The sequence below is a fragment of the Echiichthys vipera genome (genome assembly GCF_963691815.1).
Source record: "Echiichthys vipera genome assembly, chromosome: 15".
NCBI classification, from domain to species: Eukaryota; Metazoa; Chordata; class Actinopteri; order Perciformes; family Trachinidae; genus Echiichthys; species Echiichthys vipera.
In genome coordinates this window covers 12,322,823-12,349,164 of record NC_139840.1, presented here as the reverse complement: position 1 = coordinate 12,349,164, position 26,342 = coordinate 12,322,823, and the positions used below count along the sequence as shown (strand labels likewise).

Below are 26,342 nucleotides of genomic sequence, written 5' to 3'. Positions count from 1 at the left end.
TAAAGATTAAAGTTAAGATGTTTACAGATAAAATAATAACTGCATTTTTGCAACAGGGCCAGGGGAGATTATGCCACAAGATAAAAGAGGTAACTTGACAAACTTGGCAAAGGTACTTTAGTAGATATTATAACATGTTATAAGTGACTGTGCTTTTGTTTTACACCTTATTTTCACAGACCCGAAGGAGCCACTGGTGCCACCTCGCTTCCTTGAAAGGTTCAGCAACAGGAAGGTGAAACAAGGAGCCAGCATCACTCTGTCTGTCAAAGTAGAAGGTTTGTTTGATTTCTCCTATCCTATAACACCTACAGTTATCTGGGAAGATCCTAAAATGAATCTTGTGTTTAAAAAAAAGAGTCAATACCACCCATTATTTTTTCAGGTTCTCCCACTCCTATGGTCTCCTGGCTAAAGGAGGAATCAATTGAAGATGTCCTGTGGATCAAGCCTGACACCAAGGGATACAAAATAGCCAGCTCAGGGCGCCAGCACAGCCTCATCTTGATGGACGTGGGCACAGAATACACTGGCGCCTACACTTGCATTGCCACAAATAGAGCAGGACAGTCCATCTGCACTGCCCACCTCGAGGTTGATGACAGTAAGGAAAGCAGACATCTAGGCACTCTATAGAGAAATGATATTGACCTTTGAGTATATAAACTACAAGACACTTCCACAGTACACATCTCTTACTGCCTTAGTTTGTCTTGTGGGCGTAATTGTATTTGTACGTATATACTGTATGTGTTTCTACCTCTTTTCTCTAGCACCACAACCAAAGAAAGAGACCAAAACCTCAGAGTAAGTTTTTTTCTTTGAGATTTCAGATTCAGAATGGCATTACACATAAAAAAAAATAATAATAATAATAAATATATATATATATATATATATATATATATATATATATATACCTTTCATTCCAATGCATATGTGTATGCATAAATAAATGCATAAATGTAAAATTTATTTCTCCTCAGGGTTCTTGGAATAACAGTTAGTCCTCCAGAAGAAGAGGCTGGCAGAGGAAAAGGTGAGGCACATTACCTTATACATGGGCATATATTATTCATAACAATATCATCTGTTATTTAAAGGAACATAAATTATTTGTAGTAATTAATACTGCAATATTTATGTTGTTCTTTCCTCTTTGTGTGTGGCATAAGAGGGTAAAATACCCTACCTAGGTGAAGTAGGTACAGAGGAATTCCTCATGAAACTCACCTCACAGATCACTGAAATGGTATCAGCGAAGATAACCCAAGGTAAGTGTCATGGACCATTCTGTTTATGCAATTCAACATTCAATTATTTGATTTTAATTTGGTGTGTGACACTTTAAAGTACTTTCTATTAGAAATACTGAGCAATTCCAGAAAGTGACAGTAAAAGCCTGTCTTGCGTTAAAGCTGTACTTGGTACTGTCAAAAAAAGTTCTTTATTGTATTTTTTCATGCAGAAAACGTTACCTGTAGGTGGTGGGCCGACGCCATGTTTCTGCTTTAAATGGCCTTTCAGACCAAATGTGGCAACAGCTCCACTGCACTCTTATTTCTAATAGCTTGCGCCGCACCACAGCGTTTTTTCAACCATGTTACACACAGCTCAAACAGGATTGTGTCTTAAAGGCACTTTTAGTTTTAGAAAATAATGATTCCTGGCCGGTCAGTAGCCAGTAATTGGTTTTGGTTTGACTGTTTTCAACATGGCGGCCCGGTCAAGTTTCTAATTTTAAGCTAAACAAAACACTAAAATATTAGTTGTTTTCCTGGAGTGAGCTGAAAACACCCCGTCAGCATTGGTCTCTTCTCTTGTGAGCAGTGAGCTCGGTTATGTTACTTCAGTTCAGTTTAGGTTATTGTTGGTGGATGGATCCCCGAAAAAATGACAGTGCAGGTCTTCATGAGCTGTGTGGCTGGTTTGAGCAGCCTTTAAAAGCTAGCGTCTCTGTGCAGCGTGCACTCAGTACTGCTCTCCGCAGCTGCTGCACTCTCACATGTTTTATCCCACAGCGTAATCACTCCCTCAACCATCTCTCAAATGATTACCAGCCCAGAAAGGAAAGTAAAGAAAGAACTTAACAGAGGAACTCTAACCTCTAACTCCGAACACATGTAATACTGTCAAAATATAGTGACAGTTTCAGCAAATATGACAAAAACAATATATATTACCAATGGCAGCTTTAACCTAAATGGTTTATATAAGTGTTTCTACAAACCAAATCTGTCATAACATAACCAGGTTTATTCAGGTCTAGGTTAAACACACATAAAGCCATGATTTTGTTTGAGTTTGACCGCAGCCCTCATGAAGCTTTGACAGCATGTCAGTGACTTTAAGTAATGGGATAGCATCAAATTTAGTGTCCAGTGGAATAGTAGATAGCCCATCGATGTTTAAGCTGATGTTTCTGTAAAGGTAAACACTTAACCTGCATGTTCAACTAATATCCAGCACTGACTGTTGTCCTTGCTGTTGAGGTGGGTTGCAATGGAATCCCAGCTTGTTTTTTTCCGTGTGCAATGATCATTCTGTCATCATCGTAAATACAGCAAGCTAACTGTGACCAGATAACATACTCTAGGTCAGAGAAAGGCAACCAAGGCCATAGGCTCCCAGAACTAACTACAGTAGGTTTTCATTCCACACTACAACAAGCTGAGGACGCCTTAACCCAGACAGAGACACTATCTCTTAAATCACCTGGTGCTATCTGTGGTGGGAATAGAAATCTGCAGGTTGCCTATCCCTTTGCTTAATCAGACTAAGTAGTCATTTTTGTGATTCTGCACATGAAACAGGCTGCAATGAATGGCTTTACTAGGTGCTAATGCTAAAGATGCTGAAAATATACAAGTAATCCACACATTATGTTGGATACAGTGCTTCTGTTTAGTCTTTTGTTCCGTGCCAGTCAGGTTTGGTTCAGTGAATTCATTCAGATCATTCAAGAATCGTGAATCGCACTCTGTTTCTTGAATTAGAATTCACTTTCCAATAGAGTTATGGTTGAAACCAAACATGACAAATGAGTGTTCCTTTACGGCTCTTCTGATGCTTGTTTTGTTTTATCCATGAGTATATGACTTTTCATTGCTTCATGCATACATACATCCATCGGTTTAGCAATCCAACCAATTCAATGCTCATCCATTCATTAATTTGTTATTCAGACAGCTTACAGAATCATGAAGTGCTCCAGTGGATGAAATCTTGGCCCAAAACTACCAGTATGTATCCTAAGTGCATCAGCTTCACAATTAATTAATTAATTAATACATTTTTCCCATTGCGTTATGGATATACAGATGACTTGTGGAAACAATTCTGAGTTACATTTCCTTTTACATTCAGGAAGATCAGCATTATAACTGTTAAAACTTCTAATCGAAATGGATTTCAAAATGATTTTAAAATGACTGTGAAGTCTCAACAACTTAAAGCTGGAATATATGATCACCGACATGTATGTGGAGAGCTCAGATAATAACTGTTATCTGTACTGTAGCTTTTTCTTGCATGTTGTTACAATACTAACACATAGCAAAGCATTTAGAATGAAATGATTGTTGTTTTATTTGTTTACATTCCCCCAAAAATGTAGTTGTTTTGAACAAAAATCTAAAATGATATATAGGGGTAATGATTTAAATATTTGGATGAACAAGTATATCAAAATATAAACACCAGTAGATGCCAGCAGAGAGCCAGTTATTGCTTCAGATGTGACTTTGAGATGACTGGTCCTGCCTCAGCCTAGCTCTGACAAATTGGGCACTAATAACTGCTACCAAATTTAAGACCAAAAAAAAAGATCATTTAGGAGCGCACCTGGTAGAGTAGGTGCCCCATATGGAGCGGCCTGCTGTCCTTTGCTGCATGTTGCCCACTCGCTCTCTCCCCCATTTCCTATCAACCTTCAGCTGTCCTGTCAAATAAAGGCATAAAAAGCCAAAATAAATGTGTGTGTGTGTGTGTGTGTGTGTGTGTGTGTGTGTGTGTGTGTGTGTGTGTGTGTGTGTGTGTGTGTGTGTGTGTGTGTGTGTGTGTGTGTGTGTGTGTGTGTGTGTGTGTGTGTGTGTGTGTGTGTGTGTGTGTGTGTGTGTGTGTGTCTAACACACTGGAGATTAAACGTAGAGAACAAATGATTAATACTTGACTTATTCTGAAATTATATATGTACACACATATATAAAGGATTGATATTCATCTAAAGCAAAGTACATTAACGTGTTCCCTAACAGTGACAAATTAAGTTTAAAAGATTTTTTTAGATTCTCTACTTGTTTGCACAATTGACTTTGACTCTGACTGGCTCCTTCCGTCTTTGCTGCCCCAGCTTCATTGCGTGTACCAGGTGTTGACAGTGACGATGAGACCAAGACCCCGTCTCCATCACCTCATCACGGACGGTCTCGTCCTCCCTCCCTCATTGCAGACTCCTCCTCTGAGTCCGATGAGGGTGATGCCAGGGGAGAGGTGAGATATAGAAATTCTCAGTGTGTTTTGTTTGTTTGTCCAGAATTGTGTTACTATAAACCTCAATGTTTGTACTGGTCATAGATATGGGGAAATTATCTATGACCAATCACCCTTTGACCTCAGGAAGAGTAGCTACTACCTTAGTGGCAGCTACTTGGGATCCAAGTAATGAATAAGCAGGTTCAATATATATATATATATATATATATATATATATATATATATATATATATATATATATATATATATATATATATAAAATTCATTATTCATTATATTCATTGAAACAGTTTTTACTTGGTGTATTCCTCCTGTTCATGCTGGCCAATAAGATTTTTTTTATTTTTTTTATACAGATGTTTGACATCTATGTGGCAACGGCTGACTACAACCCCACTATAGCAAGCAAAGAATCCATCTCTCTAAAGGAGGGGCAGTATGTTGAGGTTTTGGACTCAGCTCATCCACTCAAATGGTTAGTTCGGACCAAACCCACCAAAACTACACCATCCCGCCAGGGCTGGGTCTCACCTGCCTACCTGGACAAGAAACTCAAAGTACGTGTTAAAACTACAGCCATTGATCGACAAACATAACATCTAAACTTTTTTTTCACCATTATTAATTTATTGTCATTGCCATTAATAGTAACAATGTGTATTCTTCCAGCTCTCTGCTGAAACTAGTGACCTTCCGGAGACGAGTGGAGAGGAGGTGTCTGAGGGCGAATACAAGAGGAAATTATTGTAAGTAAAGCACGTCCACACTTACTTACCAAATACTGGAACTCAAGGAAGTGTCATAACCAGCTGTTATTTCATGTCCCTAGCCAACTCATCCAAGACCTGATAAATGGTGAATCAGAGTTTGTAAAAGAGGTCGAGTTCTTTTCCTCCCATCACCTGAAGCACGCAGAGAGTCCTGATGCACCGCCTGATGTCAGCAGCCAGAAGGAAGTCATATTCAGGAACATTGATGACATCAAGTCCTTCCATAGCAAGTGAGTTCACCTCTTGATGACTTGTCATTTTAGTCTGATGATAGTTTTTAAAAAAGAAAGTAAAATAACATTTGTACCCGGAGAAGATCTCCTGTGTAGTAAAAGTAGATTTTCAGTGCACTCATTTACCCACAATTTTGTTTTTAGGGCATTCCTACCAAAGTTGAACGACTGCGACACAGATGATGATGTAGCCATGTGCTTCCTGAAGAACAAGGAGGGCTTTGAGAAGTACCTTCAGTATCTTGTCGGTCAGAGTCAGGCTGAATCTGCTGTCAGTGACAAGGCTGTCCACCGCTTCTTCAAGGTAACACCACAACTGCAGTGCATTAGAACCAAAGCCTTCACACTTTCTAACCCTTAAAGGAGCAGTGTGTAGTAAATAGCTTTACCTAGTGGTGAGTTACAAATTACAACCAACTAAATGCCCCTCCCGTCACCCTTCACTTTCCAAGCATGTAGTAGAAGCTATGGTGGCCTTTAGGTATGGTCATGTTGCCTCTTTTTGCTTTTAAAGCGACGAGGATTCCCTTTCCTGTGGCGTGGCATAAGTATGATCTTGCATTTTGAACAAAAGCACAGTGCAGACTTTAAAATTTGCTGAGGCAGTGACGAGGGTGGTTTTGGTTGGATGGTCCTGCTTATCAACACGTAGACTGAGACACCTGCATATTCTCGTTTACAAGGCTATGTTAGGTTTACTTCCTTCTTACCTTTTGTTCTACATTAACTGAAACCAATGCTTGGACTCACAATCTTCGGTCTCAGGATCTGTTCTTGCTGTCTGTCCCAAAAGTCAGAACTGAACTGGAAAAGAAAGCATTTAGGCTTGCTGCTCCCTCAGCCTGGAACAGTTTACAGAAAACTTTGAAACAAAATGAGTGGGTCTCATTGAACACTTTTAAGGGGAAATTGAATGACCTGGATGCAGAAACATCTGGCTGTAGATGTTTTGCCCGATGCTTGTATTATTGTAGCTGACCTTGAAATGTTGCTGTTTTACTGTTTGTGTCCACCTTGTGTTTGTGTGTATGTAAGACTATGCTGCTGCCTGTCTTGGTCAGGACACTCATGTAAAAGAGATTTCTAATCTCAATGAGTCTTTTTCCTGGTTAAATAAAGGTTAGATAAAATAAAATAAATAAGGGTGTCTCGCTGAGCTCCTTCTCCAGTTTTCCACAGTCACGCTGGCTCTGAGCGAATACACGTTTAGCCTTACCGGTACCACGTTGCGCTTTATGTCCCTCTCGGCTGTTCATATTTTTTTATAGACCGGAAGGACATGGAAGCCTCCATAGAGGTTATCCTTCCTATGTAAATACAGAAAAGAAATTATTCACTTAGGAGGGTAAATCAGACTGTTGGCAGAGGTCTTATTTATGAATGAAGACATTGATTTAAGGTAACAAATTACTTAGAATGCTACACAGTGTCCCTTTAATAACATGTTACCACACTATGAGCATATTTTTGTTTTCCTAGCCTAATTCAAGTTGTAATTTCTATAGTAACTTGCTACTATATACTTGTATTTGCATCCTTGAATAATACCTCGTCATTAGGGTGACTGTGAAAGGACTCTGGATTAGTATAATTATTCCTTCCATCTCATTGTAGGAGTACATTGAGAAAGTGCAAGCCAGTGCAGACCCTGCTGATCCCCCTGTGCGCAGCATCAACGCCAGCCTCCAACAACCACTGGACAGGATTCAGAAGTACAAAGCCATCCTCAAGGTAAAGGCTCTGACACACAATATGCATGAACTCTTACGATGTTGACGTCTCTGCAATAACAGAGAGGCCTTTGGTTGTAGACCTGTATCACTGTCACCTCAGTTTTATTGAATTCTCTTCTCCAATATCTTCAGGAGCTCATTCGAAACAAGGCAAAAAATGGCCAGAACTGCTGCTTACTAGAGGAAGCCTACGCCATGGTGTCTGCCCTCCCTCAGCGCTCCGAGAATACCCACCATGTCTCCATGATCGAGAACTATCCTGCCACACTGGAAGTGTTGGGAGAGCCAATGAGACAGGTAGGTGGAGTCATTAATACACTGATTATAGGTGTGATTGCGTTCGTTTGACCGTTTATGTTGATTTTTCTTCCTTTTGAAACCAGGGACCCTTCCAAGTGTGGGAAGGGGCTCCAGGAATTAGGTCGTCCTCTAGAGGTCACCACCGCCACGTCTTCCTGTTTAAGAACTACTGTATAATCTGCAAGCCCAAGAGAGACAGCAACACTGACACACAAGCATATGTCTTTAAGAACATGATGAAGGTAAGACTTTTAACATAACCAGAGTGTTTTCTGTTTAAGATTATTTTTCTTTGTTGTCATCTTTCCTGATCAGCAGCCTAAATTAGGATTTCTGTATTCTTCATCCCGTTGCAGTTGAATAACATTGACGTGAATGAGACAGTGGAGGGTGATGACCGTGCCTTTGAAATCTGGCATGAACGTGAGGACTCTGTAAGGAAATACACCTTGCAGGCTCGAACCGTTACCATCAAGAACTCATGGCTGCGAGACTTCAGAGAACTGCAGCAGCGATATAGCATGCCTGCGTGGAGTGAGTTTATTATTTCTCTCTTTTATCACTCAGAATGTATTTTGATATTATCTCACTTTAAGACACTGCCTTTGGTTATTAATCTGCGTTTACAGGTCGTCCTGACTTTGATGAAATTCTGGCAAACTGCACAGCAGAGCTGGGACAGACTGTTAAGCTGGCCTGCAAAGTCACTGGAGTACCCAAACCTGCAATCAATTGGTACAAAGGTACGTCATTTTCACCATTCTTATTTTATTCATTTGCTCTATTGGACAATATATACACAAATGGGAGTGACAGACTAACTTCCATAAGCAAACAATACCCAAGACCAAATGTGTTTCATCAATGCATGGTTCACTTGTGGGATGTAGATGGACGTACTGTGGAGGCAGATCCTCATCACATCATCATTGAGGACCCGGATGGTGCCTGCACACTGATCTTGGATAACATGACGGCAGATGATTCTGGCCAGTACATGTGCTTTGCAACAAGCACGGCCGGCAATGCCAGCACTCTTGGCAAGATAACTGTTCAGGGTATGTGACATTCAGCGTGCATGCTTTAATTCATAGTTATAATGCAACACAGAAAAGATCAGTAATTAGTCACACTATACTTCTGCCAATATTATAGACCTTTTGGAATTAAGTTTGATTTTTGTGAAGCCAATTTATTTTAATGAGATATTAGTCTTCAAAGATGTACTGTATGCTGACATGTTTCTCGTAGTGCCTCCTCGTTTTGTGAATAAAATGAGGAACGCTACATTTGTTGCTGGCGAGGACGCTCAGTTCACCTGCGTCATACAGAGCGCCCCCAACCCCAAGATCAGGTATGAAATTTGCAGAACATTTTAAGTACATTAAGGTGGTCCTATGAAACTTCTGTTGCCCGGCGTGTTAACCTCGTTTTCTCTCCCCTCGCTGTGTTTATGGTCAAGGTGGTTCAAGGACGGCCGGCTGCTGACTGATCAGCAAAAGTATCAGACATACAGCGAGCTCCGCAGTGGGGTTCTGGTCTTGATAATAAAAAACCTGACAGAGAGAGACCTGGGACACTATGAGTGTGAGGTTAGTCAACATATAAAAAAAAATCGTACTTGAATCACAAACTTTGTGATAATTATATGTAGTGATGACGAAGGAACAATACCTGTGGGCAGAAATTTTGTGTAGAACCCAGGTGTTGACTCAGTCAGTTGATAGCAGCAACAAGCAACAGGCCTTTTAGACTCTAAACATCTATTCCCTGCTTTTGCCAGTTGTCCAACCGTCTGGGCAGTAACAAGTGTGCTGCTGATTTAGTTCCACCCTCTGCAGTGGCTCGCACTGGTGATCAGGCCATCACTATTGAAGGTACGAACACTGACTTAATCCTCACAAAATGAGACACTCTCTAGACTCTTTGTATAACAATGAACATTTTTTAGGTTCTGAATAATAATATTTGAATGTAGATGTTAAGGTGCACAAGCAGTTGATGCACTCTAGATGTGATTTTGTTTCAACCATAGCTATAAGGCTAATCTCTCTGTCTGCCTCCTCTCCATAGTTACTGAGCAGGAGACTAGAATACCAAGGAAAACCATCATCATGTAAGTATGAACAAGCATGTCTGCTACCTTGTTGGACACTGGTTTGTCTGTGCATTACATTTCCTGGTTAATTGAGTGAGAAATGTTACTTAACTTAATATCTGACTGTGAGATCATATATCAACATCAAAAATATTTAAAGATATTTATTTCAGGATATATTTCCTCTGTAGTTACCTTACTTTATGATACAGACGCACTGAATGTTTTTATTTTTGGGCTTGGCTGTGTAAGATATTGTTTGCCAAAAGTATAAAATGGACAATGTGGAGTTCTTTCGGATGTGTGTTCTTCTCTCCATGGCCCTGTGTATGCATTACTGTGTTGTATTTAAAGCCTGAGTGGGAAGGGATGGGCTGTCAACACCAGAGTGCTGTCTTCTTTAACCAGCAACTTTATTATTGCAGCTCCCCACACAGCATTTATATTTGTAGAGACACAGTTTGCAGTGCAGCAAAGCCTAAGGTGGCAAGAGCTTATTTCACATCAGATATTTTTTTTCTAGTTTTTGGGGAGTTATCTTTTTCTAATCACTTACATAGCTCAGTGTCACTTGTACTGATGACTCATGAGTGGCAGTGTAAGCCCACCAGCTTCAATCATCTGTGTGAAAAATGCATGCAGCCTCTTTCACTATAGCTCAAATAATGTCTGTGTCTATTTCTTTTTACCCCAGCGAGGAGACTATAACCACTGTGGTGAAGAACCCACGTATGAGGAGGCACAAGTCGCCCGGCTTGACTGTTGCTGGAGCCCACCGCTCAGAGACATCCACCCCAGAGCCGCCCACCGCCAGGCTGAGAAGGATGCCGACTCCGAGAAAGACCACCATCCCGACCCTCTATGTGACCGAACCCGAGCGTGCTGAAGCAAGGGCCATGGAGACCAAGCCCAGGTGGGTTGAGGTCGAGGAGGTCATCGAGTATAAGGTGAATAAATCTCCCAGGCTGGCCAGGAGGAGAGGCATTTCTCCGGCGGGGTCGGATCGCGCAGCTACTCCCTCCAGACCTAAAAGGTCTCCACCAGAAAACCCAAACGCTAACAATTCCAACAACAAGCTGGTGGAGCAGGCCCAGCTGCAGGGAGACGTCAGCAGCCAGCCGCTGTCCTGGGAAGAGGAGGAGGGTAACGTTGCCTCTGTTTCTGGAGTCAGCGGAGAGCCACATGAGCTCTCATCTGTCCTCACTCTAGCTGGAGAGGACAGCGAGGACCTGGACGATGAACAAACCGTCATCTTTGAACCCGATGATGAAGACGATGATCAGAACTCACTGAGAGAGCAGGAGTCTCAGATCCTGACACAAGAAGGCCGCGTTCTGACCCTCGAAGACTTGGAGGATTACGTCCCAGAAGAAGGAGAGACCTACGGCTGCTCCAGCACCCATAACCCTGCGGCAGAAAAGCCCTGTGAGATCTCCGTGCTCCAGAGGGAGATTGGCGGGTCCACGGTGGGACAGCCGGTGCTCTTCAACGTAGGGCGGCCCGTAATGGTCCCAAGACAAAGGAGCGGCTTCTTCGGCCGCTTCAGGGAACATCTCTCCGGCAGCCTTTTCTCATCCACGGCCCCCCAGCCCAGCAGAGCCCAGTCCAGAACGGAAAGGCACGTCCCAATCCAAGTGAGCCACGCCAAGCTGGAAGTGAAGCCTTCGTACTGCTCAGAGGTGCAGAGAGTCGAAGGTGGGCAGCAGAGCTTTAAAACCAAAGTGTCAACTCAAACCTACGGCTACACATCAGTGGGCAACCCAGTCACTCTTCAAATTAGCGATAAACTTTATCAGAACCAGTAATAGTGAACCATTTTAATTTGGTACCACAAACCCTCTTAGTCTTAAATGAGGACATTTCTACTTACATGATGAATAAGACATATCCTAACCAGAAGTTTATTTACTGCATTTGACAAACCATTCCATTTTGAAGCTGCCCATCAGAAAATAGGCTCATCCTGAGTCTTTTTTCTTGACAGATGGTTAGAGTCAGATGGTCTATTTAGACTAGGTGAGTTGGAAAACGTAGCTATTACTGTCACTGTAAGCATGTTACAGCACGCTTTGTGACATATGCAGTATGTTTTGTACAACATACACGGTGGACAGACAAAAAAAAGGAAATGATTGTTTGACATATTACTGATGAACAATTTCACTTAAACACACTTCACGACATCATGAACCTTGACCCACTAATATCAGCTGATCCAGGCTTTATCCTTAGAGATGACACCTGTGTACTCCTATATACACAAACAAATAGTTAAACAGTATATTTAGGTAAATACATTTTATTTTTGGGGGGTTTTCCTTTTGTACCTTTGCAGAAATGTTGCCTTTTGCACTTTTGCAGTGCTTTAGATTCCTGGAGCAGCAAATATTGGAGTTAATGACTATTTGTGAGGTCATGTCTACATGTTTCCTATTCAGTATTGCCATACGTTTATTTCAATATGCAACACTGATGGTGTATAATTAACAACAGGACTTTGGTGACCGTTGTAGTCCATGGGCTTGTTGTTTTAAGTTTAATCAAAGACGTGCGATCAAATTGTAGTCAATTTGGTAAAATCACACATAAGGTCTATACTACTTTGTTTGTGAATGAGTTGTTGGTGAGCAGCTTATACAAATATAGGATTTCTACAGGCAAATCATTTGGAAGGTGAACCTGTTTCTGTTGATCTCTGTGTTTGACTGCATTTATATCATTTATTACTGTGAAACAGATGTTTCTGCCGTCAAGTGAATGTTAGATGGAGCTTTTTAACCATTTTTGTGTCTGTTGATGCAGTGCAATCACCTGTGAATTCACAGAATGTCACAAGGACAGTCGTATGTAATTGATAGATATTTAGACGAGTGGCTGCATGTATTTGCTTTTTTCAAAGCAGATGGTGTGTATTCAGAGTAACCAGAACTATGATGTTGAATTTGATTGTGAGCAAGTTTGTGCAAAGTACTTGAGCTCACAGAATTTACTACCTTTTCAGTTTAAAAAGTGACTAGAATACAGTAACTGTCCCCTTGAAGATTTGTGGTGTTTTGGTTTTCAAAGGTATTTTAGTCAGTTACAAGGATCATGTCATGTATGAATATCAAAGCACTAACCGTACTTGCTTGTATTGTACATGTGTAGTTTTTTGAAACACGTTTGAGTACTCAGTGTTAATAAACGGATGTACTGCAAATAACAATTATGGCCAGTTTTTTTCTCCACAATTCTAATTTAAAGCACACACAACGGATAACATCATGGGTGTTTAACGAACCTCAAAAAACTTTAATTGCACCATAACATACATAGATACAAAAAACAATAACAAATAATTGATATATAGTAGCCTAATAAAGAGTTCAAGAGTGTGGGTGTGTTATAGGGAACAAGATTATGTTACTAGTTCTTTGTGTTACTAGTTCTCTATAATAAACTTTGCAATGGTTAGTCACTCAGTTCATTCTCGTGCTTTGTTCCCACCCTGTTAATCTGAAAGATGTTGCAGTGATGGAGTGTTCACAACCTACGACCTATGTTTGGTTATGCTATCTTACAATCATTGTCGCTGATGTAACCTGTTAGAACTGGAAGTGGCAATAAGTTCTTAAAATGTTTCTTAAGGGGTCTTGAAGGTATTACATTGAACTTCAGGATGCCTGCATATACCTTGGTCATAAATATTCTCTCAGTAAACAAGTAAAAAAGGAGAAACATGCCATTTAATTTTCCTTCAAATTTGAAAACCTCTAATTTAGTTAGAAATCAAAACAGTCCAATGGAAGTGATTTTACTGTACAGTAGAAGCTCCGAAATGATAGTTACACAATATAAAAGTTTTACAAATTTTGGAAAACAAACATTCAATTGCTCCGTTATAGAACATCTGTCTAAATTACATTAGATACAATTGTTGCTTTCTTCTAAGCGTTATCAGATGCCAATGAAGAGTTGGGAGCGAAAACGAGTTGCTCCAAGTGACACTCTCCATAGACGCTCTCCGTCATAGAATTTAAAACTACCAGAAAACGACAGTATCTATGGCTATCCAGCAAACCAAACTATAAAAAGAGTTCTGTGGCAAATTATGCGTAACATTTCAGATGAGTTCCCCTCCTGAACTAAAAAGACAAAAAAAAAAAAGAGTACCAAAACTTATCCAGCTACTAATCATTATACCTAGAAACTATTCCACACCCTTGAAAGACCGGTTTATCCGCATGATGGAATGAGTTATGTTACTCCCTATTTGTGTTAGTCCAGGTAGGTGAGAGGACGAAGCTGCGAGGAGTATATCTGTGATCAGTAAACCCTGTCCAACAGAGCATCCGGCATTCTGTGCCTGTCCCATTTCAAGTAAGCATTATTGGAGTATATTTTCTTCATACACGTGAAAATAAAAAATGGAAAGCGCTTCCTATCAGTAGAAAAAAACAAAAGTTCCACTTTACAGTATGATATTATTTGGTGATAACTACCTCTAAACGCCATCTGAAACAAACATATTTGTGTATCCACTAAGGGATGTTAGTATGAGCTTCACAAACCACCATCTGAGGGAATGTTCAAAACTGGAATCGAGTTCTGTGGTTTGGTGAGGAGTGGCTGGACAGGACTAAAAAGGTGTCGGGATGCTGGCTGTATCCTACGAAGACATGTTGACTTTCTTGACCATATTGATTTCCTAGAGGAGAAAAAACATTTTTAGAACGTGCCCCGTGGTGAACGTGAGACTGCAAAGAGCTGGCTAACAAAATGTACATTCCCTTTCTTACACTTTTGCCCTTTTATTTTTTGGAAAGGCTAAATAAAAGAATTTTAAAAGACACAACCCTCCAAACTCTTTAGGAGCCAAGTATGCCTCCGCGGCTACATCCACGCTACTACGCTTCCATTTTGATAACAGTTTTATAACGAAAACAATCTCTGTCCACACGAGTGTTTTTAGCACAGTTTCAGACCAAATCTTCATCCGTATTAGCACTCCTGAAAACGCATATCACAGACTATTCACGTGCGCTGGGAATGCGTGTACGGGTGTCAACGCTGGACACAGGAATTGTCGCAAATCACACAAATAATAGTTTGCCTCCTGAGCCTGTAGGCAGTAGAAGCATTAGAAAATGCAGAATTTAAAGGGATTACGTGATAGGGGCGTGGCAAATAATAATTTCCAAAAGGTCTCCGTTTCTGACTGTCCAGACTAAAACGTGGTCGAAGTAACATGGACACCGGGTGTAAATGTAGCAAAAAGTTCTGCGTTTTTTAAATTAAAGTATATTAGCGTGAATGTAGCCTAAGTAGCGTTGCCAGGCCTGCTGTGCCTGGTTACAGTTGCTAAGCTATGAATTGGACAATCGCTGACCAGCGGTGGGATCAATTTCTACTTTTAAATTGGTGTTTTTCTTCTGTAAAAAGTCACATAGTCTCGCTTCAATTGAATCTTGTTCGCGTAAAAACATTATCATTGTATCTCACCTCAAGAAGTGCTTGTTTTAACTGCCCGTAGGCGTCCTCCAAATTATCATTGAGGATAAGGACATCAAACATACCAGGTTCTTTACCTAGAAGGAGATATAATTATATCCAGTCATGTTTTTAATGTTTATGTGGTTACATTTTTGCAAACAAACAATCAATACTTACTAAACTCCATGTCCACATGGGCTGCATGTAAACGCTTCTGGAGGCTCTCTTCTGACTCCGTTTTTCTGTCCCTTAAACGTTTTTCCTACAACAGCACAGAAGACATTCGGAGGTCACGCCCAGGAACTCCTCTCTGACCTAAAAAATAGGAACCTCTATCGATTCGATGCAGTTCATTTCCATCTGTGCTTACCAGGACTGCCATCGATGGCGGCTGGATAGAGATGTAGATGGGGTTGAGGTCTGTTATTTTGATGTTCCTCACACCCTGCATGTCAATGTCAAGTATACAGATGAGGTTCTTGGCCTGGACGTCTTGCACGGCAGCTTTACTCGTGCCATACATGTTCCCCGAAAACACAGCATTCTCGATGAAATCGCCGTTGTCGATCCCCGCTTGCATCACCTCCCGTGTGACGTAATGGTAATCTGAAAATCCAAAAAGGAGACATCCTTAATACACAGATACAGAAGGCTATAATACTGCTGACTCATAAAAATGTGATGTGCTGATCAGGGGTTTCTACACCTTTCCCAAAGTCAAATTCAAGCACTTTATAAGGATTTCAAACTGCATTTTCAAGCTTTTCCAGCACCTTACAGCTGTGGTAAATGACATATGTATATACAGTACATGAGGTATATAAAGTATACAGATCATTGCGCTTCATCACATTAGATCAGATGTTATTGTGCAATAGAAGGATGACAGCATTTTACAGAAGGGTGTTTGTAAGTAGACTTGGTATCCTATACAATCTAAATTTCAGTACCATATCATTTACATTCAAGCATTTTTAAGGATTTCCAGCACCCATAAGAACCCTGACAGTTACAGTGGATATAAAAAGAGGAGGAACATGTTGTACCTTTGCCATTCTCCTCTCCAGGTCGAGGATTTCTTGTTGTATCTGAGGGTTGAGAAGACATTTATGTCTGTACTTTATTTGAATTTTGAGTCGAAACAATTCAGCAATGAATCAGTCTAGGCTGCAACTAATGATTTAAATGCCTTTTTTGGAGGGGATTAATTTAATTAATTGGTCATTTGGTCCATAAAATGTGAAAGGTAATAGGGAGATGAATTGATAATGAAAATCATTAATTGCAGCTATTTAAATTAAACAACTGTAGTTGCTTGTGTGCGTAATATTAAGTACACCTGTAAATTGACTATACAGATCAACCACAAGCCTCACAATGGGTGAGAACACCACCAACATTAATGCTAAGTGACATACTTACGCGAGACGCTGAAGCCAAAGACACTGTCATATTCCTTCATGAGCTTCTTCAGCAGAGTGCTCTTCCCTGCCCCGGACGGGCCGCTCAACACCACAGGCCTGGGTCCAGCCATAGCTAAAAGGGAGGTGGAGACAGAATAGGAAACAAGTGGGTAAGGCTTGAGGGATTACACATAACCACTGGAATCTTATGGCATGAGTCATTATAGGACCAAATTTGGAACAAAAAAAAAGAAGATTTGACAACACTAGAGTGGGTGAACATGCTTAGACATGCCCGCTGGGATGAACATGATAAAATGATAGGCCAGCCACAAGAGCAAAGACAGTCAACAGGTTGGAAGCCATGTGGTTACCATGGTGCAGGGACAATTAATCACTAATTAGAGAGAGCACTACACCGCTTGATCTAACACATACAAGAGGCTATTGGGAAATACTGCTTTTTAAAAGACATGGGTTCATAATCAAGTGAAGGACGACTTAAGACTCTCTTTGAATTATGCAGCAATCCAATCACTGTTAAACCTCTAAGTATAGTACTAGAGCTGCAAAGATGGACCAAATAATCCAGTCGCTGTCAACAATCAAATGAACCACCAACTGTTTTAATAATCGATCAATCGTTTGAGTAGTTTTGTAAGAAGAAAAAAAGGGATAAAATTCTATGATTTCAGCTTTCTCTATGACAGATAATTCAATATCTTTAAGTATTAGACATGACATTTGGCATGTTAGGCGTTGGGAACCACTGATGATCAATTTTCACCATTATCTGAAATTTTATAGACCAAATGACTAATTGAGAAAATAATCAACAGATCAATCGACAATAGAAAAACGTAAGTTGCAGCCCTACGTAGAACTGCTATACATCTTTGCAAAATAGCACTGTCAACATATTACCTTCTCTATACAGTGATTTAATCTACACAAGGTATCTTTCATTACCAACATTTCTTGGGTAAGCATCTAAAGTATAAGAAAATAGCAAAGCCTGTAGTGTTCCTCCTTACCTTTTGTCAATACACACAAAGCTCTAGCACACGGCAAACTCAAGTGAACAGGGAGAGTGTAATTGTGTGCAAGAAGATTAGGGGGGGCAGAGGGTGGAGAGAAAAAGAGAGGGCAGGGCCATGTTTACACACGAGCAGATAGTGTTATGTATTGAGATAAATGTAAAATGTTGAGTAGATTTATCCAGAATGACGTGATATTATAGTAAAGATGTTTATTTTCTGGTCCAAAAGCTGAGAAAACCGGCAATTTTTCTAAGCAATTGTAGTTTTAATTTTAGTTTTTTTTTTTTTTTTTAATGTGCAGAAAACAATGCAGTATAACAGGATCCCAGCTTGTTCTCAGTACCAACTGTGAACATCCAATAAGATATATGCAACAGGAAACCAGCTATCGCCGTTCTATTGTGTAACTAAAAGAAGTACACTGAAAAGCGACAGTCATTATTATTGGTTATAGGTCTGTGACTTACATTGATGTCAGGAATCAGACAGATTGGCAATTAGTCCAAAGATGAAGTATTCCATTTGACATGATGAAATGCATTAAACTACACATTAAATATGTCAATCTTCAAAAAACAAAAGCAAATTATGCTGGCCTTTGGCAAGCCACCAAGATCTTTTTTCTCGCCAAGAATAAAATCGCAGCGTTCGCCTTCTTGTTTCCAGGCAAACCAGACGAGGCGAGCTTTCCTGTGCAGGTGCAGATGACAAGAGTCATTCTCCATCACCTCTTGAATGCTTCCCGTAAAACAGAACATGGCTAATTAAAGGTGCAGGAGTTCATTTTACCAGGAGCCAGGGAAGAAGCTCCTAACCCTCATCACAAGGTTTTCAAAAGTTATCCGTTAATCTATTTGGATCCTCTGCATCGGCTCCCTCTCACCAGATGGAAATAATTAGGCCTGCAACTAATTATTACTGTTATTATTGATTATCTGTTCGATTAATGGTTTAGCCAACTGAGCAAAGGCTTTCATTTAATGTTTTTTTTTGTCCAAATAAAACCTGATCCAAAATTCAAAAGGTATTCAATTTATGCATATATAATGTGACAAACAGCAGCTAATATTTGCGTTTGAGAAGCTGCAACTAGAGAAAGTTGAGTATTTTTGCTTGAGAAATGACTTAAACAACAGATAAGCCATGCATTGTTTAGGTCATTAACTAATCGTTTTAGCTTTACAAACAATATAGAACATTTTAATGTCTATGACCATCTTATAGAGTCCTAATTCTTTACTAGAACTACTGTAATCATTAGCAAACAAAACAATTATTTGGAGGTTTGCTTGTGAATAGATTTGTTTCCATGATTAGAAGATGGCCAATTGATTCAGTAACTAATCAATCAATTTTGATAAATTATTGGTTACAACTTTGCAAATGTAAAGAGTTATAATATTAATAATGAATTATTAATTTTCGTTTTATTGATGCCAGTCTGACCAAATATACTGTTTTAATTAATCACTTTGAGAAACAGATGACCATATATCATAATTTGACATTTTACAGACAAAAAAAAATCAGCATTTGAACAAAGCTTCTTAAACTTGCGACTACATATAAGCCAACACCCACATGACACAAGAATTAACCATTTGTACCTGATAGAGAGCGTTGTGACAGGAAATGAGAGACATACAAGTTTACAATTAGCATGAGCGGACATTTATTGGAAGCTGCACTGTGCTTGAATTTAACCATGTGCACTAAACCCCATGTGATTGAAATTTGCCCTAAAGCAAAATTGAAACCATGTGAAATCTATCAGGGCTCAGTAGTCTGCTAGGTGTTCAGTATGACACCTGAAACGATAAGATGATCAACAAATGTTTCGGCATCATGGGTCTAGCTTCTCAAACGTTATAGAATTTGATTTATATGATAATAAATTGAATATATTTGGTGTGGACGTTTGGTTGGACAAAATAAGCAATTGGAATAAGTCACGCTGGGTCCTGGGAAATTGGGAACAGATTTTTTTTTGCAATTTTCTGACAAAAACATAAAAAATCTATTCATAAAAAAACAGTTGATGAACTCAACACAATAATGATTTGTTGCAGCCCTAGAAAGTACAACATACGGTATGTAATGTCCAAACACTGTTAACAGTGGTTTTTGGGTTGTGAGGAGATTATGTTGGCACATTTTCAAGCAGTCTAATGCCCTGATCTCTCAATTCCACCTAATGTATAAATTGTGTCAATCTAACTATAGCATAAAGTGTAAAGAAGCACTTGCCATGTTCTATTATAGCATGTACTGGTTACCATCTTGTGCTTGAATTATCTAACAGATAAAATAACCCACTCAGGCAATGCAAAGTGCACTTTGACTTACTGTCACAGAAGCAATAAAATGTTATGATTAGGAAGGAAATGCTGATTTAATGTTTTTAAGGAAGCACAATTAAAACTAAGTAAACGTAAAAGTAAACAAGGGGGGGAGGGGTGACAGCTCATCATTGGGCTTTGATGCATTGATACAACACCTGTCTATGGACTTGTTTTTACCATTATACCAGGTATTACTGATGGCTCCCATCTACAAGGACCAACGAAACGAAGGTTAAACAACAGATAACCCTGCTCAGTGAACACACAACAACCATCTTCTTCTCCCCCTGCAACAGAAACATTCTCACTCATCTCACACGGAAGGGGATGAATGGCAGTAGTGATAGAATAAGAGACAGGTATCCTCCTTCCTACCTGACAATAGCCTGGAAAAATATCTCATGTACATCGGGGAGTAACGGTTAGTCCGAGAGTGTGGGTCCGTCTCCGGGTGGTTTTCTCCCTCCTCTGCTCTGCGTCTTTGCTGTGAGAGCCATTAAGGGGAAGAAATGTGCTGCCTAATACGTCATCACTGCGGGCCAAACATCAACAACGTGAGCGTCGAGATGCGCGCGACAAAACACACAGAGACGCGGAGTTTGTTTTAATCATTAGAGAACAGACGGTCCTACATTAAATACATGCGTGTAACTCACTAGTTGATACAGTTTTACCGGGGGAGACACGCGTGCGCACTCGTAAGTACTGTAGTTTTGTTTTGACGGGGAGGGAAGTGAAAAGTTACCGCAAAAGTACCCGGATGAGTGAACAACGCTGAGGGCCTTTTTAGTAGCGCTACTTGCGAGCTAATGACGCTAAAGTCAGTTGTTTGAGCTAACGGGGAACACCGCGTCTTCTTCGCTAAAGTCTCCAGAGAAACCCACTTAAAATGTTTGGTGCTTCGAGATCCGGCGGGGTCCGAGGAGGCCAGGACCAGTTCAACTGGGACGATGTGAAAGTGGATAAACACCGAGAAAACTACCTCGGTAAGTCAAGTCCGCTAACGGCGCTAACCACGCTTTTGCTAATAGCTGTTTGCAAGTCTTTCTCCGTACTCAAACAGGTTGCTATGTTCATACCTTTTGTTGTGGATTCCCTCATTACACAGCTGCTCGGTATATTAGTCCTGTTTTCCACTCTACAACCAGCAGGTCCAGGTTTTCATTAGCTTCCACTCCTCTGAGCGAACAACACACTCACGTAGCCACGCCGCTGCCGCTGCCTGAGCTCACACCGCTGGCAACATGTCAGCATGCCAAAGAAGAGCTACGTAGCACCAGCCACAGCTGTGACATAAAGGATGACACAGAATGCACTACTCTTTTATCAAATTACATTATTTTTGGGACATGAATTCGCGTAAACGCATATCAATAAGACAGTGGCTCAGTCACCCCACGGACATTACACGGTATATTAACATAACGCCATACACACATACTGCTCTGGAAATCCTGATCGTGCTGCGTTACATTAACGCAGTCAGCTGCACATATGCAGATTTGGTTTTGCGTTCTTCTTCCTGTATAGTTGTAATTCCTAAATTCTCTGTGTATTTGTTTTATTTCATGTGTTCTTTCCGTGTTTTCTATGTGTATATCTTTTATATTTTTTTATTCAAATTCTTGTTATGCAATCTGTTTAGATACTTGGCAATAGAGTTTATTATGATTCTGATAAAACTGCTTACTGTGACCACAGATGAAACTGTGTCATCAAGGACAGAGCTTTTTAATTAAGTAATAATTATTTTATTGACATTTTTTCATAGCATATGAACAAAATATGAATACCAGTAACCAAACATGCATGCATACACACACACACACACACACACACACATACACACACACACACACACACACACACACACACACACACACACACACAGGAGGAGGGATACAAGTATGCCCACACGTCAAGGAGACTAATACCCATAAAAGCATAGTAGTCTGCATACAAAACAAAATCAATAGGATAACAAGGATAAGTACATTTATAAAAAACAGGTATAATGAAAGTGTGGTCTTTTTTCAAGTATGGTGAGATTGTGCTGCTGGGAAGAGGATGCAACCCAAAATGTGTGTATTCTAAAGGGAAATATCTTCGCCAAAGTTTTTTTTTTTACATGCTACGGAAAAAAATTCAACCCCAAAACAAATTTGTGCTGTGGCAGCATGCTTTGATATTCAAGCCAGCACCTACAAACCCCAACATCATTACAGAGTTGATGATCAGTTATCCTGCAAAAAAGGGATTGGTGACTGTTTTGATAATCGTTTAATATGTTTTTTTAAACAATTAAAAAATATGCCTGGTGTTCAGCATAAAGAGGGCTTGTTAAAATTTAATAACTCATGTTTCAAAAACAGAATTTCCCCTCAATTCTTCCATCTTTGTTTCCAGGGAACTCTTTGATGGCACCGGTAGGAAGATGGCAAAAAGGCAAAGATCTATCATGGTACGCAAGAGACAAAAAAGACGGCAAACCTTTGTCCAAAGAGGATGAACTTGCCGCTGTCAAAGCCGCAGAGCACGAGGCACTGATGGCTGCCTTGTACGTAGAACTTCCTATATAATAAATGGTTGACAAACGCCATAGTCTGTCAGCAAATAAACAGAGATTAATCTTTTCTGTTCTCTTATCTAGAGGGCACAAGAATATGAAGAGGCAACCAACTGGCCTGACCAAAGAGGTATTTCACTTTATTTGTTACTGCTTTCACTCAAAAGGTTGTGAACATTTTGAAATGACAAGCTTTTTTTTTTAAAATAAAAACTGGTGGAATGATTTGAATTTTCCCAATTTTGATACTAGGATCTTGCAGATGTTTGCAGGAGGGAAGATGCTGATGGGGAGGAGAGAAATGTGGACCGTGTCTCAGGCTTAGGAAGCTCCAGGTGATTTTTCTTTTGTTAAAAACATCTTAAAATATGGGATATAACAACCTGTCAATTGAAAGGACATTATGTGTAAAGAAAAAGTGCAATGATATAACCCTGTACTGGTGTATGTACACATAGTTTACGCATCAACATGGAAAGTGTTTTGTTTTCACCAATTTAATGTTATAAGAAAGATTTTCTGAGCATCTTCATATTTTGAAGTAAACACTGCATTTCAATCCAACAAACATCCACCACTTGATGGTTTCGGTTCATTATTATTACTTTGTACCCATCTGTTGTTGTTTTGTTTTTTAGAGCAAACATTTTGGCAAACATCAGCTGTCTCTGACTTTCACTCTGTTCTCTTTTGTTCTGTTAACACTTTAAAATGAAAATGTTCCTCTTGACATTCAAGTGCCGGCAAGAGAGCTCTTTATCTTAATCCACTGTGATTGTAAAGTGTTTGTTTCCATCTACAGTGCAGGCTCAAGGAAAATGGTGCTCTCGCAAAAGGAAAAGGAGGCAGCTAAAATAGGCTTGCCTGTTTTTACAGTAAGTATTTTTTTCCCTCTCTGAACATTTTGTCTGGCCAATGTTTATAATGTAAGTGCAAGCCAGTTTGATGGGTGGAAAAACAGGCCTTTTGAATATCTTGCGGGTAGTAAATACATTTTAAGAGTGTTTAGAGAGATTTTATTAAAGTTTAAGGAGAGTTTCTGATGCCAAGATTAAATAAATGCTTTCTTTATAGCACCACAAAACAGACAGTTGTCCAGAAACTTCAACCACAAAGATATCTCCGAGTGTAGAAAAAGGGGATATGGAACAACGGTGAGTATGCATTGTATTAGTCACCACCTAAGATAACTTACTGAACACCGGAATGATATTTCAGGCACAAAATAAATAATGTTTACTTTAATAGTCAAACTTTATTTCTTTCTTTTAACTGTGTAGGCATGAGAGCAAAAAGAAAAAGAAAGAGAAAAAGAGCAAAAAGGAGAAAAAGAAGAAGGACAAAAAGAAGAAAAGGCACAGAAGAGACTCATCCTCCTCGGGGTCGGATGACAACAGAAAGAGGTTGGTTCCGGTGGCGTCAATGGACTGTTTTAATGTAAATGTATATAATTGAATGTAAATGTATATCATGAACGGTGTCTGCAGTCAGTATGCTTATTTGTTGGATGTCCTGTGTGCTTTACGCTAGAAAGAAACATGGGGATTCCAGGGGCATCTCAGAATAAAGTCGCCTAGTCCTTCTAGATAGCCCTTCCTTAGATAGACAATAAACAGTTTAAAAACATAACCAGTCTGTTTACCACCAAGAGAATGAGCCTATCCCCAGTCATATCCATATAGGTAATGTAAGGTCTATCTCATTTGTATTCACTTTACTCTGAAATAACTTGAATGGAACTTTAGATGTCTGGGGATAAGCAGCACATCTGTCAGGTAGTTATTTACAGCTATAATAAACTGCAAATTTTGTTTATTTAGGTAAAGCATGAAAAAATTGCATTTTCCATTTTCATCTGTTCCAAGGTTTGGATCTTACAGAAACCTAGCATGCCCCTGGTTGGTTCATTTCTCCATACAGATCTTTTAGTTATTAGCTGTCAACTGTTGCCTGGGGCTGTACAAAATAACGGGAACACCATTAAAGCACCCATGTTCCCATATCATGAATTTGGAGATCACCTCTGTTTCCAAACCAAATGGAGTTGTGACAGCAATGAGTGGTGTATTTTATTTTGTTAGATTATATTGCACGTGTTCAAGTTACTGTCTCCACTTCCTGTATAGTGACCAAAGCTGCAAACTTACAGGCTATGAAACGCCTGCCAGCACTAGAGGGCACTAAGGCACTGTCCTACACACAGCACCTTGAGGCATGACCTTTTAAATTTGGGGTGAATGTATCATAAGGCCGTGGATATTCTATCCTGTAAATCGAGTGTGTAAGAAGAGGGGCGGGGGCATATTGAATAATGTAATTGATTTGCTGGTGACAGAGGACCCATAATATGCTTAGAGCATTCATTGGACATTTTCTGTGGATGTCACAAAGCTAAGCTAAACTGGCAGACCCCCCCCCCCCCCCAAAAAAAATCTTACCCAATCATCGATTGTTTGTTTCCTTTTTACTCTTCAGGCAGAGAAAGGACCACCATCATCATAATCCATCATACCACAGTCAGAGTGGAGCCAGACCCCATGACAGCCATTCAAGGGGGGGAGCAAAGGCCGAGCGACAGCCCTCCTACCCCCATCATCGACAGCAGCGGCATGACACAGACTCCTCTGATGGGCGGTCTCCTGTCCCCCGTAACGCTGTCAGCCACAAGACGGCCCCTGCTGGTGCCAGACAAAGCCACAAGCGACGCCACGACACAGACTCTGACAACTAATGCCCCCCACCCCCCACCATCCCCCCTATAACATGGACAGAACGCTCTAAAAGCAGCTTGACTGGCCCTGAAGACCTCATTTACCCCGAACAGCCAAACCGACTGTGGATGGGGACAGGTCGAATTCTGACTCACAGGCTTTATGATTTAACTTCTTTTCCCAATACGATGGTCATGGGACAATGGTGTATTTTGGTTTTTTTTTGTGATTAAACCACCAGATGTCACATTTTCTATATTGTCGTACTATTGCATTTTCTTGTATTTATCTCATTACTATGAAATGCAATGCAAGAAAAAATATTTTGCTATGCACACAAATGAGCTTTTATTTCTATGTCTGGCCCTGGTTGCTGTTTCTGTTTGAGAAATTTTAGAGAATTGTGTATCTCATCTCTTCCTGTGCGCCATAAGGTTTTTCCTGGAAACTTCCTGAACCTATGTTTACGACAACTTAAGTGAAAGATCTCAAAAAACGCATACAGATGAGTTATCATTCTGTGTCATCAGCACAGTAATGTTTGTATCATTAACATCAGCATTGCAGAGAAAATATATAACATTGCAGATGTCTCTTGCTAAATTAAGCCTACGTTTGAAAAGAGACAAGCAATTGTCTTTTGTTTTTCATTAAAATTTATAAGATGCATCATTTTCGTTCTTTACCATGTCCTCTGTCCTACTGTGCCTCTTGCACTACTCGGCAGCTCCGGTCCTTTTCTTTTACTTAATCATGCCAGCGCTCCTTAATCCCTCACCGTTCTAGGTTCAGCTCCCTGACTGGTGCGATACCATTGGAATGCTCTCCACTGGTCATAATAGAGTGTAGTGTTTGCATTTGCCTTGAATTGGTCTGAAAGAGGGTATTCTGCTGGCTGGCACCTGGGGGGTTCACTAAAAAAGAGCAAGGCATTCATAAAGAAGAGTGCAAAAAACCAGGCTGGTCCTTTTATATGGCCGAGTACCGTTAGACTGCCACACACAAACCAAGCTGACGGAGCAGCAGGAGAGGAGGCCACACAAAGCAGCCCTACGAGGGACCCAAGACTCCAACTCCCCTCCCCTTACACCACCACCACCATACTTTCCTGGCATGTTTTATAGGCTTGGCTGCATTAACCATAGCAGCCTAATCAACCTGCAAGAATGCTGTTCTGGAT

The 26,342-nt window shown here is 40.2% G+C and overlaps 3 protein-coding genes across 7 annotated transcripts in view; 2 read left to right on the top strand and 1 right to left on the bottom strand.

The window, feature by feature from the left end:
- The window catches only part of obscnb (obscurin, cytoskeletal calmodulin and titin-interacting RhoGEF b), a 58,043-nt gene extending 45,218 nt beyond the window's left edge, over positions 1-12,825 (top strand). Inside the window, exons 61-83 of one of the 2 annotated variants that reach the window (XM_083928095.1) lie at positions 57-89; positions 180-278; positions 386-604; positions 774-807; positions 987-1,039; positions 1,176-1,274; positions 3,186-3,242; positions 4,352-4,491; positions 4,851-5,051; positions 5,164-5,240; positions 5,324-5,494; positions 5,642-5,801; positions 7,112-7,228; positions 7,363-7,527; positions 7,614-7,772; positions 7,887-8,064; positions 8,160-8,273; positions 8,421-8,588; positions 8,782-8,884; positions 8,993-9,122; positions 9,314-9,407; positions 9,604-9,646; positions 10,323-12,825. In XM_083928095.1, coding sequence (XP_083784221.1) covers positions 57-89; positions 180-278; positions 386-604; positions 774-807; positions 987-1,039; positions 1,176-1,274; positions 3,186-3,242; positions 4,352-4,491; positions 4,851-5,051; positions 5,164-5,240; positions 5,324-5,494; positions 5,642-5,801; positions 7,112-7,228; positions 7,363-7,527; positions 7,614-7,772; positions 7,887-8,064; positions 8,160-8,273; positions 8,421-8,588; positions 8,782-8,884; positions 8,993-9,122; positions 9,314-9,407; positions 9,604-9,646; positions 10,323-11,433 — 3,725 coding nt within the window. In that variant the 3' untranslated portion in view covers positions 11,434-12,825. The remainder of the gene's footprint in view (positions 1-56; positions 90-179; positions 279-385; positions 605-773; positions 808-986; positions 1,040-1,175; positions 1,275-3,185; positions 3,243-4,351; positions 4,492-4,850; positions 5,052-5,163; positions 5,241-5,323; positions 5,495-5,641; positions 5,802-7,111; positions 7,229-7,362; positions 7,528-7,613; positions 7,773-7,886; positions 8,065-8,159; positions 8,274-8,420; positions 8,589-8,781; positions 8,885-8,992; positions 9,123-9,313; positions 9,408-9,603; positions 9,647-10,322) is intronic. The other variant, XM_083928096.1, reaches the window with a different exon arrangement.
- A 67-nt stretch (positions 12,826-12,892) lies between these two features.
- Positions 12,893-21,104, bottom strand: guk1a (guanylate kinase 1a). Of its 3 annotated transcripts, XM_083928100.1 has the most exons (8): positions 20,965-21,004; positions 20,261-20,369; positions 16,523-16,636; positions 16,147-16,188; positions 15,471-15,706; positions 15,278-15,362; positions 15,110-15,195; positions 12,893-14,315 (listed from the first exon to the last, which is right to left on the bottom strand). In XM_083928100.1, the coding sequence occupies exons 2-8, from the start codon at positions 20,292-20,294 to the stop codon at positions 14,277-14,279; spliced, it is 636 nt and encodes a 211-aa protein (XP_083784226.1). In that variant the 5' UTR covers positions 20,295-20,369; positions 20,965-21,004; the 3' UTR covers positions 12,893-14,276. The 3 variants fall into 3 exon arrangements, with proteins under 3 accessions (XP_083784226.1, XP_083784227.1, XP_083784228.1); XM_083928101.1 differs by lacking the exon at positions 20,261-20,369 and having other exon boundaries at positions 20,965-21,104; XM_083928102.1 differs by lacking the exons at positions 20,261-20,369; positions 20,965-21,004 and adding an exon at positions 17,538-17,575.
- On the top strand, positions 20,403-25,763 carry cUnh1orf35 (chromosome Un C1orf35 homolog). Of its 2 annotated transcripts, none has more exons than XM_083928097.1 (8): positions 20,403-20,871; positions 22,292-22,442; positions 22,536-22,581; positions 22,704-22,786; positions 23,254-23,326; positions 23,526-23,605; positions 23,732-23,854; positions 24,931-25,763. In XM_083928097.1, exons 1-8 carry the CDS (start codon positions 20,775-20,777, stop codon positions 25,211-25,213), a joined length of 936 nt encoding a protein of 311 aa, XP_083784223.1. In that variant the 5' UTR covers positions 20,403-20,774; the 3' UTR covers positions 25,214-25,763. The 2 variants fall into 2 exon arrangements, with proteins under 2 accessions (XP_083784223.1, XP_083784224.1); XM_083928098.1 differs by having other exon boundaries at positions 20,408-20,871; positions 24,927-25,763.
- Positions 25,764-26,342: the final 579 nt, after the last annotated feature.

Bases quoted from the DNA above. Each gene is read 5' to 3' on its own strand.
- cUnh1orf35 (XM_083928097.1), top strand. From the start codon at position 20,775: ATGTTTGGTGCTTCGAGATCCGGCGGGGTCCGAGGAGGCCAGGACCAG. The intron at 22,582-22,703 runs GTATTTCACTTT...TTTTGATACTAG, and splicing joins CAACTGGCCTGACCAAAGAG to GATCTTGCAGATGTTTGCAG. The intron at 23,327-23,525 runs GTAAGTATTTTT...CTTTCTTTATAG, and splicing joins TAGGCTTGCCTGTTTTTACA to CACCACAAAACAGACAGTTG.
- guk1a (XM_083928100.1), bottom strand. From the start codon at position 20,294: ATGTACATGAGATATTTTTCCAGGCTATTGTCAG. The intron at 16,637-20,260 runs GTAGGAAGGAGG...CCTCCCTTTTAG, and splicing joins TTTTTCCAGGCTATTGTCAG to CTATGGCTGGACCCAGGCCT. The intron at 15,363-15,470 runs GTAAGCACAGAT...GTGCTGTTGTAG, and splicing joins CGCCATCGATGGCAGTCCTG to GAAAAACGTTTAAGGGACAG.